Source organism: Mya arenaria, chromosome 11 (genome assembly GCF_026914265.1).
Source record: "Mya arenaria isolate MELC-2E11 chromosome 11, ASM2691426v1".
NCBI classification, from domain to species: Eukaryota; Metazoa; Mollusca; class Bivalvia; order Myida; family Myidae; genus Mya; species Mya arenaria.
In genome coordinates, this window is record NC_069132.1 from 65,355,576 (window position 1) to 65,366,770 (window position 11,195).

Below are 11,195 nucleotides of genomic sequence, written 5' to 3' on the forward strand. Positions count from 1 at the left end.
CGTGATTCAGCGCACAAGGGAAAACTACGTCAACAAATTCACAATATTTTGCGTTCATTTTCCTGATTTTAAAAGGTTTGTGTCACATTGTATCTTCGCCTTTATCTTAAAAGTGTTACATCCTATCATATTGTCCCAACTACGCTTACATAGTTGAACTATTAGGTGGACAAAATGCAAACATATTTAGTATGTGTTCCGTACTCATTACCAGTCAAATATATTGTGAAATCGCACCGGGGACATGTGCGTTTTTAGCTCATCATTTTTTTTTTTCGAAAAAAATACACATTGGGATAGCCATGGCTCTGTCCGCTACGTCTTTGAGCAGAAACGTCCAGGATATGAGAAATGCCCATTTTTTCGAAAATAACCTCCAACGAATAAACACAAAACAAGAAGACTATTCAGTCTATTGTTCAATACTGTACTTTTTGACGAGCCACTGTTACCTCAAACTGTTTATTTACTTGTTTCCAATGTTGGTCTGTTGTAATAGTTGAAACATTCAATTTTATGAGGAAGATTATAACATGTTCCAGGGCTCTCGTGAGCACAGTGGCTAGATGACAAAGGCTCATTAAAGTCGCAATAAATAATTTCAACTAGCCAAAATTATATTTTATACATACTTGAACATGTATATCATCAATATAATACATTGCCATAAAGATAAAATGAGATTTGACAAAATTCAAAAATACCCTATATTGTAATGTGAAACAAGTGAAGAATGTTCGCCCGACGAAAATGTAAACAAAGACCAATTCTCGTTGAAAATTATAACTTCTTTGTAAGCTACAAACAAAATACCTGGCTCATAGATGCAGTGGCCTGTTATATACACATTAAAAGCGTTATTCTTGTCGAGAGAAACAGTATATGACGAAAATGCGAATTATCACAAGCGCTAGTTCGGGGAAAAGCGGGGTTAGCACATTGTAAATCTGTCAATCAGCGATTATTTGGCCACTGTCCCATTAGTCAAAACATCGCAATTAGCCAATCATAAAATTTGGTAATCTCCTATTCGGATAATTGGGCCGTGTCATCCAATTACCAAAACATCGCCGGTAGACGGAGCTATTGAAAGTTAACCAAGAAGAATGTACATTGAGAAGAAAAGGCGACATAATTATGAACAATCGTGTCAAGCATTAATGAAGTTAAAAAGTAATTGATATATGTATTGAACAAACAATGCAAGACATTTTAAACATTGTTGCTTTTGAAGCAGACGGTCATAGCCATCTCGGGCCATCGGCAAGGTGACGCTAAGAAAAGCAATAACATGACGTATCACCAAATATTTGATTGGTTTTAGTGAAATGTTAACGATTATAACTTGATTTGTAAACGCATTTTTTTTAAGCTTTCTGTAGAGTTTTAATACTTACAGTATTTTTCTCCTGTTTACGATGTCAAAAAAATCGGCGAGATCCGCCATTTTGTCAGAACAATTTTCCGAGTTAATTTCTCAACCTCCCATTATGTATTAGTAAAGTTTTCATCACTTAGGACTGTGATTTAAATGTCATTTGGTTCTTATTTAGCCAGAGACAAGTAAATAACAGCATAGCTGAATGTGACATTCGTACCCTATCCCGAACGTACCAAAATAAGATTCGTCCCCCTACTATATTGACAGTTAATTTATTAGTCATTTTGATTGTTTCAAATCCTTAGCTGTCTTGGTTTTTGTTTCATTTTAGATGCTTTTTGGTGATTAACTATTTGACATTGATAAATACACTTTTGCTGAGCCAAAAATGATACATTATTTTATGAACATTTTATATTGTTATAGCAATCAATTTGAATGTGAATAAAACCAGGTGTGTGGTATGGCATAGTTTTTGTATCGGGTGTTACGAAAAGTATCACTTCTCCCTAAAGTCTCCCCACTTCTCCCTAAATTGACTGAAGGGAGAAGTCAATTCTCCCAAAATTTTCAGCCTAGTGATGGCCCTGTGTTCTTTTTTTTTCAGAAAAATGTCTGCTTCAGGAACAAGAGTGTATGTTGGGAGATTGCCTAACGATGCAAGAGATAAAGATATTGAAAAGTTTTTCAAGGGATACGGCAAATTGAGGGAAATTTTGATGAAGAATGGCTACACATTTGTGGTAAGTTATATTTAACGATATAAGTCATATTCTACACAAATGTTATGCACCAGTCAATTGTAACCACGGCCCCCCCCAGGTCCGGGGTATACCGGGGAAATGGGCTGTGTTTTTACTTTTCAGGTGGCCCCGCAGTGCCGGTTGACTGCGGTGGTTTTGTCTTTACACCAAATTTAGCGGGAAATTGGCCTTATCTAGGGTCCCTTGGGTGCAGGGGCATTTGGCGGGGGTTTTACCAGCAGATTGTCCCCGCAGGGCGGAGACTTTGCCCGGGCTTGGCTGGACCGAAAGTCAAAGTCCCCGCTATTCCCCGGACCTGGGGGGCCGTGGTTACAAATGACTGGTGCATTACATTTGTGGAAAGTTATATATTAAACCATACAAGTTATATTTTACACAACTGATACATTTTTTTGGTATACTAGACTCTTAATTGTCATTATATTTTGTTATGGATTTCATTTTCCATATATTCCCTTCAAACAGGAGTTTGATGATCCAAAGGATGCTGATGATGCTGTGTATGAATTGAATGGAAAAGAAATGCTCGGTGAAAGGTAATTGTTGGAAATTTGAAATAAGATTATTACAACTCCATATTCTAATTCGCAACTTCACAAAGTGTTGAATTTAAGCCTGTATTTGTTATTAAACAGTTAATGAATAAATGGCACTTTATTTATTTCACGCCTTGGTGCCATAAAATAAGTTTGAAGAACAACTTTAGATATTTCTTTGACAAATTTCATAAATAATTTTCAGGCTGATCATAGAACATGCCAGGGCTTCAAGACAGGGAGGAGGAGGCTCTAGGGGTGGTGGAGACAGATTTGGTGGCGGTGGAGACAGATACGGTGGAGGTGGAGATAGATACGGCGGAGGTGGAGATAGATACGGTGGTGGTGGCGGAGGTCGATTTGGTGGTGGTGGAGGATATGGAGGAGGAGGAGGAGGTGGAGGCCGGTTTGGAGGTGGCAGAGACAGGTACGGGGACTCAGGATTCAACAACCGACAACCAAGTGGTGGGGGCAGGTAAAGAAAATGCAGGCAACACACCGGGCTTTCTAACTCTGGATCTTTTTTCTCAAGTGGTTATTTAGACAGTTAAGAAAGTTAACTTCTAAATGGCAATATTTTTCAATGACAAACTTTATATGGAATCATTTTATACTGTTTTCTTGTCTGATTAACAAATTACTGTAAATGTTTTAAAGTGAAAGGTTTACAAAGACATGAAGTAAGTAGAAGATATTTTAGTATAGAAAATAAGATTCTCTCTGGCTTTAAAAACTATTTTTGTTTTCTTGCTATTTTGACTTTAGTTCTATATTTTTTCATGTCTGGGTCCAACAATTATCCTCTGATTTTTAAAAAAAATCATGCTTTTTTGCTTTCTTTCTGAGCATACAATTACATTCTCATTGTTATATTAGTGATAACTTTATAAGGTGTATTTGTAGATCCATGAGGAAAGCCCTGTATTTGAATGACTGAGTATTGTCTGACCCCCATCCCGCGGTCAAAATGGCTGCGGTATCATCAAGCATCTTTTTCTCAGACTTTTCCCAATTGCTTTTATTTATTCTGTGTAAATTTTTGTCACCATTTTTTATTGCTTTTATTTGCATGCATCACAATAAGTTGAATCATTTTTGTTTTCAAGGGTTGTGTCGTTTCTTCCTTTTTAAGTTTTCTTCTTCATGTGTTAATTTTGCTTTTATCATTACGTAGTTGGTATTTGTTTAGCATAATCCAGTCCACTAATCTTTTCTATTCGTTAAAGATAATTTCATTCATCACCGCCTCAAAGGCATATGAGCATGCATACCATAAAATACTGATACATTTATTTACCTGTAGATATGGGCCACCCCAGAGAACTGACTACAGACTGAGAGTTGAAAATCTTTCATCAAGAGCAAGCTGGCAGGTGGGTACTAGCTAACTTATGGTGCTATTGTTGTTTATGATTTATGGTTAATCATATCCGGAGCAACCCACTAAGTGAATCAGTGAGGTTAACAAAATATAATTTTAATTTCAGCCTCTTAAAAGAACAACAAATCTAAATTACAGAGCAATTTTCTTATTAAATTTTAATTAATAAAATTATTTATAATGAATGAGAACCATGAAATAGAAGAAATATTTGTTTTAGTGTAAGATAGCAAAATATTTCCTCTTGTGGCAAAGCCACTACTGAAATATAACTTTGGTGCTCACTAGATGAAATATTATTGCTTTATTACACAAACATTCTCCTACATGTATTCTTTCTGAAGAGATCTACAAGAAGTTAGAGTCCTTTTTGTTAAATATATCTGTGAATGGTAAGTATGAAAATGATCAAGGTAATGTGGAAAGCAGAAATGTCGTTTAGTCCTCAATTGTGAGCATTTGTGAACACTTTAAATTCACAGTATTGCTTTCAATCAGAACAGTTTTGACTGCTTTGAATACAAACCCAGTTCATGATCTGTATCGTCTAACTGAACTACTTGTATGTATTTGCATCTCTGTCGACTAAGGCTCCCATTGATTGAACAATCAGTTAAATAAAAAAAATATTGGAATTAATTTATGCAAAAATTTAGGATATATATATACAGGTAGAAAAAGGTCAAATTGTATAATGCCTATTGAAAGGTGCAGACTAGAATAATAATGAATGTTTATTCATCCATGCAATGAAACAGTGAATTGATTAAATGAACCTGAAGATTTCTATTAAATACGTGTTTACATACAGTATTTATTTTCCACGACTAAGTAAACGGCACTGTTCTGTTCACAAAAATCTGTAAATGTGTTCGCCTTACTTTTAACACAATAAAATAATTAGCATATATGGGATACCAAGGTGAATAATTTGAATGTCAACGAACTAATCCCTACCATGTTTGGTAACCAGAAGCTATAACTTAACATTGTAAATGATTTCTCTTTGCATTGAACTGGCAGTAACTGAAGGTGGTGTAGATCAAGATTCTGAAATGAAAAATACAACATTACAGAATGTCAAGAATTATGCATGTTCTCCTCAAAGACTTTGTGTATGTCACAAGGTGGACTTTTATGTTGTTATGCGTGTCTTCTGATGAGGATTACCTTTGCATGCATGTCAAACGGCCATTTCCCTTTGTAAATTTTTGAAAAGAACAAAACTTGGTGGGAATTAATATAACTTGAATGCACATTTGTATAGGTGATTGTGGCACCAAAGCAATATTATTTTATTTTTTAGGTTAAATTTACACTTAGTTCCATATTGATGTTGGTAAGAAATGACACATTATTGAAATTACACATGATGCCTTAGAAAGGTATCTTGGTAGCTTGATTTTTTTATGACCAATTAATCTCACAAATTTTGATAGCCTTGGTGTCATGTCTGTGTGCATAAAAACATCAACCTTGGCCATAATTATAAAAAAAAGATAATCAACTGAAATTTGGTACACAAGAAAGACAATAGGCACATGTGTAGCAAACCCCATAAGTCTGGCTCAAATAAATGATGACTTATATTGAATCTTTGACTGAAAACATCAAGGGACGAGTGTTGGCGTTCACATTGGCGCACTTGCTTTCCTTGTATGACACCTTTGGAGTTTTAAGGAGGCAAATTCTCATGAAAGCAGAATTTACATTTCATATGTAAAACAGGATTTTTTTTAACCACAAACTGACTTTATGTTCTTTTACTTTTCAGAGCTTAAGTTTGGTAAAATGCGAAACCTAGTTAAAATATGGTCCCCTTGTTTCAAATGGACGGCTGGGCTGTAAAATACGTCAAACCGTTGCTACGGTGTCGAGCTCAAGTTAGGGTCAAAATGGAGGGCATCGGTTCCGTTGGCTACCCTTGGGTCGCATACGACCCCCCTGCCCTCTTGCAAGAACATGCACCCTTGTGCATATGGCGGCTAAAGCTGAAAGGCTCGTCCTGCGGTGTCTCGGCGATCGAGTCTCTCGGCTTGCACGTTATTGGGTTTGATAGGTCTTCTCAGGTCCATGCGGCAATCATTTGCCTGGCCGGAATGTAGGAGAGATCGAATGGTGTACAATTAAGGCTGGTCTAGATCGAAATGTGCAAGTGAGGTAATGTTCATTTGTAGGTTATAAATACCTTGATGGTTACAGTTACAGTTTTTACCACCTCAACAGTTCTAAAATCCATGTTCAGGGCTTTTTCTTTGTGTGTGTAGCTGTCCAAATTCATATGTTTCTCCATTGGAAATCGGTATATAAATGTATTTTTCTGTAAATGCTGCTCTAATTCTCAAGTGATTAAGTCTTCTTTTACCTTCCATACCCAAACGCATTGAAAAAGCCCTCAAAGTTGACATTAACGGTATATCATCATTGTCATCTTACCATCTATTACCTTTACATATATAGATCTGTTAATTTGGCCTCAAAATCTTAAATTGTTATTTGCTTTTTAAGCTTAGTCTTTTTTATGGAAGAAAAAAGTCTGGCTATTGCTATAGTCTTGGTGTTGACAGTTGTGCGATAACTTTATACTATATCTGTAAGAGGATAGTAGATGAAGATATTTTAATGAAACTTGGTACACACGCTGCCAAAGACAATAGGTTGATGTATAGCAAGGCACATAACTCTGGCTATAATAATTATTGAGTTAAACCTCTTGTTTGACATAAAATAAAAACACAGATGAGCGTTCACTCCACCACGCTCTTGTTGAGACTGGTTTATTTTTCCTTTCTTGCTTCCATTTATTACCTGCTTATATACAGCATTATCAAGCATTACGGTGTCGCAGGAAGCAGATGAGGAGTTAGGGTAAGGAAGGTTGTTTAAGAAATAGTCTTGGTGTTTGGTTGATATAAACTTGTGATTTCCCTGACTTTCAGGACCTGAAGGACCACATGAGGACGGCTGGTGTCGAGGTTACCTTTGCTGATGCCCACAAACAGAGGACTGGTGAAGGGTAAGCGTTACCTTATGGTGTTCTCAGAACTGGTTCAACCCAGGAAAGTTGTGTCTCATGTATTGGTGCTTTACACCAGATCACGTTAAAGAGACAAGAGGTCTCTTCACAAAGAACTAGGGTGTCGCTCCCAGATATCTTTTATCTTACTCTGAATCTGCAAACCATCTCATGTCTTTATACGACTGCCAAATTGCAGTCACTATTTCAGTTCACTTAATGGCATTTAAACACAAAAGTTGTGTTGGCGTCAACGCAGGATCAAGCCATAATGTAGCCAATAAGCATGTGCAGACCTTAATAAACTCAAACAGGCTGTTGCATGTGATAAACAAGATTTCAAAGTCATTTAAAGCTTGTCTGCTTGTGTGTAAAAAGATGAGATGTTGTCATAGCCTTAATTGTTGTGTACAGGTGCCAAATATTTAGCCTTAGTCATAACCAGAAAAACGTTCAAGACACTAATGAAACTTGGTACATGTGTTGCTAGAGACAATAGGCACATGTACAGCAAAGTCCATACTGTTTTATTATTAGTTAGGTTTGACTATGAAAAATTGACAAATATGGGTGTTAGCTCGTTTAAACAAATGATGGTTCAATAGCTGTTGTTCAAGATTCAGATTATGTTTATTTTAGAGGAGGACCTTCAAATCTTCATAATATTGCAACGTATCATCAATTTATCTCTGTTTCAGAGTGGTTGAGTTTTCATCCGAGTCGGACATGATGCGTGCGATTGACAAGATGGACAATACAGACATCAACGGAAAGAAGATCAAACTGGTAGAGGAAGGAAGAGGAGGGCGTGGAGGTGGCAGTGGCGGTGGAAGCAGACGAAGGTATGGCATTGTTTAAGTAGTGATTGTGATATTTAATCGATATTTTTCTTATAGAATTAAAAGTTCATTATAATATGAAAGCTTGATTGAATAGATGTTGGAGAGTGCAGTGATTTTTGTGGAGAATTTCCTTTTACTGGTGATCTACAGTCATTGAAATTAGAACTTAGGTGAACAAGCCTGAATTCTGACACCAGTGCTTGGCATTAACATTCTTAACAAGCCCTGCTATATAAAATCTAGAACTTGAGTTAGCCCAGAAAGCATTGTACCAGTGCAGGGTTTGTGGCTTGTGCTAATTTTGACCAAAAGATATTACATATATATAGTTTGAACACTGCATCACATTTAAGGTTGACGCCATTCTTTGTGTCACAACAAAAGTACTACAAATGAAATGAGACACAGTTCTCCTAAAAGAACATACCAGGAATCGTTTTCAAAATATTGTATGCATAGACTTAAACTTGAAATGCAGTGTAATTTTTATCAAAATTTGTAATGCAATAAATACAACAATTGAGCAATTCTTATTCCGTAGCAGAACCCGGTCCCGCAGCCGATCCAGGTCCCGTTCCAGGAACCGCTCCAGGTCTGACAGCCGAAGCTCCAGGAGCAGTCGATCAAGCACGCCACCCAAGAAACGCTCCCGCACAAAGTCTGCCGAAGCTGAGGGGGGTGATTGAGCGTAATGCTTTGGGCTCCTGGGTGTACAGTTGGATTCATGTCATAGAGTTTTTCTACAGGCGCTCAGACTCTTTTTCTTTATTAAATCTGTGTGATCAGGAACTTACTTGGTATTCAAAGGCTTTGTTTTGCATTGCTCATTTCATTAATATTTATCCTTATTTTTGTGTTTATAAAACAAAAATGTCTCTGTAAATCAGAGCAAGCAGATCTGTTCTTCTTTATTAACTTGAATGAGTGTGTAAGAAGGTTTGATTTAAAAAGGGTTTCTTGCTGTATTTAAGTTAATTCATACAATAAAAACTAAGAAAAGTTATTCCATATTTTGTATATGAAGTAACCTTAACCGACAGCATCTAAGCAGTTAATCTTGAGAACAAATAATACTGTTGTTCCTTGTTGTATGTTTGTGGAATCATAGTCTGTTTAATAATGATTTGTGTATCTATGGTTATTGGGTAGTTAATCTTGAATGTACCTGTTATAATGAGACTTACAAAAAAAGAATAATAATTATAAATTGTGGAGTGTGTTTTTGGCTATTTCTTTAAAATTGAACGACATTTCATTTAAAAAGAGTCAAGACAGGACATTTATGACAAGGCTGTAATAAATTCAAATCATTAAATGATAATAGTTCCAAAAATAGGTTTAAACATTTTCAGTTTATTTTTATTAATGCCTGTAGACTTGGAATGTGGTATGAATAGTCTTGTTCTTATTATTATGACTGTGCCATTGTACATTGATATTGTCTAATGCTGTAATGTACTGTTGTGCTATTTTATAATGCAGTTTCTATTGGAATTTCTATATACAACATCAATTCATACCATTACTGCATGTGCTGAACAAGTTTTTCATCATCATTCATTCAATTTCGTGAGAAATACACAAATGTTTTTAACATGAAGAATGATAATTGTGAAATAAAAACATCATATTTTACAATACTTGTTTTCAGTTGATAATTTCTTGTGTGAATTTTTTAATATCTTGAATTATCTACTTGTCATGATAGGTTGATGCTATTTTAAGTAAAATTCAATAATAAATGGCAAAAAAACGTTACAAGCAGTGATTCCATCAGCTCTCGATAAATGCTTTGGAGGGTGCAGATTGTGTTTCTGATAAATGATAGATGAGATACCAATAAATTCATCGCTGAATATTTACACCTCAACTTCCATTTCTTTAATGAACTACCTTCCGTCAAAAGCGATTATCATCTGATGAACGCAACATCTTCGGTATGTTCGGATCATGAGTCATCGCATAACAATATGTGTTTTTTAATGAAATGAACTATTTTTTAACAATTTTTAAATGAAATAATGAACTATATTGGTGTAAATATAAGTAATGAATTGCGTTATTGATGTGATTATCAGGAATATGAACGCAATAGGGCTGGTTAAAGTACTCAAGGAGTTGGGACTCGACACACTTTAACAAGCCCAATTGCCTTCATAACCTGATACTGACATCAATCTCGCAATTCATTCCTTAATTAATGGTTAATTTAGTAGAAACAAATGCTCTCACGGAAACAATTGTGTAAACAACTACATACTTCCTAGCGATAGTTGATGACCATGACTTAAACCATCGCAAACCATGTGAAGAGAGTTGCATAACTTTGGCTTCTATGTGTATGTAGTTATGCCCTTTAATTGACGGACTAGTAATGCAGAGCTCTTGCAAACCAATAATAAAACTGGCATGGTTTACACGAAAAAAGACCTGTAAATTCCTAACCCTAACTTGCAACTTTTAACAGGAACTGATTATGAAGTATGACGTCTAATTTTTGCCTTCGTCACATATACTTCAAGATCCATTTCCGCTTGGTATTGCGAAGAAATTTGTACACAAAGTAATATTTACAAAGCAACATACACTTGCACTTAGTTTATAATACGATTTTTTGGACAATTTGCAGTACAAAAGTATTCAGAACCATATGCATACGAACATGAAAATAAACTAAACGAGTTACATGTGTATCCATTTAAGAAGATGTTTATATTCTCTTTAGAGTAAAAATGAAATTGCACTGATAAAGGATCAGTACCAAATTTGTCAAAAATCTTGAGCATAACACATTTTAGCATCCTATTTCAATAAAGTGACACTTTTATTCAAAATCAATACACAGACATGTATAACAAACATGGATTTTGAGCAATGAACCTTTAATTACCTACTAAATAATGCATTTATTGAAAATATTAACCACTGATAAAAAGTTTGTAACCGTGTATTTAATAGCTGAAAACGCAAATATATTAAATGACTGGTGAATGCTAAAATATTTACTGTGTCTACTAAGGTAGAAATACCGTGTTTTCTGCACTTTTTTTCAAATTTAACTCTGTCCTTCATAAGAACCACTACTTTCAACATTTATTCATCCTTTTTGGTATAGTAAGAATGTATCTTTAAGCATAACTGATTAAGGCATCCTATTTCATTAAGCAACATAACTTGATTTTACAGAACAAAAAGTAGTCTATAATGATTGTCGTCAAAACCTGTTTCCTTTAAAAGTCTCAACCTTTTTAAAATGGGAATATTACACAAATTAT

At 35.3% G+C, this 11,195-nt stretch overlaps 1 protein-coding gene across 3 annotated transcripts; it reads left to right on the forward strand.

Moving 5' to 3' along the window:
* Window positions 1-9,550, forward strand: LOC128207429 (serine/arginine-rich splicing factor 5-like). Of its 3 annotated transcripts, none has more exons than XM_052910335.1 (8): window positions 1-75; window positions 1,989-2,124; window positions 2,611-2,681; window positions 2,887-3,156; window positions 3,985-4,054; window positions 7,002-7,078; window positions 7,777-7,920; window positions 8,462-9,550. In XM_052910335.1, the coding sequence occupies exons 2-8, from the start codon at window positions 1,993-1,995 to the stop codon at window positions 8,604-8,606; spliced, it is 909 nt and encodes a 302-aa protein (XP_052766295.1). In that variant the 5' UTR covers window positions 1-75; window positions 1,989-1,992; the 3' UTR covers window positions 8,607-9,550. The 3 variants fall into 3 exon arrangements, with proteins under 3 accessions (XP_052766295.1, XP_052766296.1, XP_052766297.1); XM_052910336.1 differs by having other exon boundaries at window positions 8,465-9,550; XM_052910337.1 differs by having other exon boundaries at window positions 2,887-3,108.
* Window positions 9,551-11,195: the final 1,645 nt, after the last annotated feature.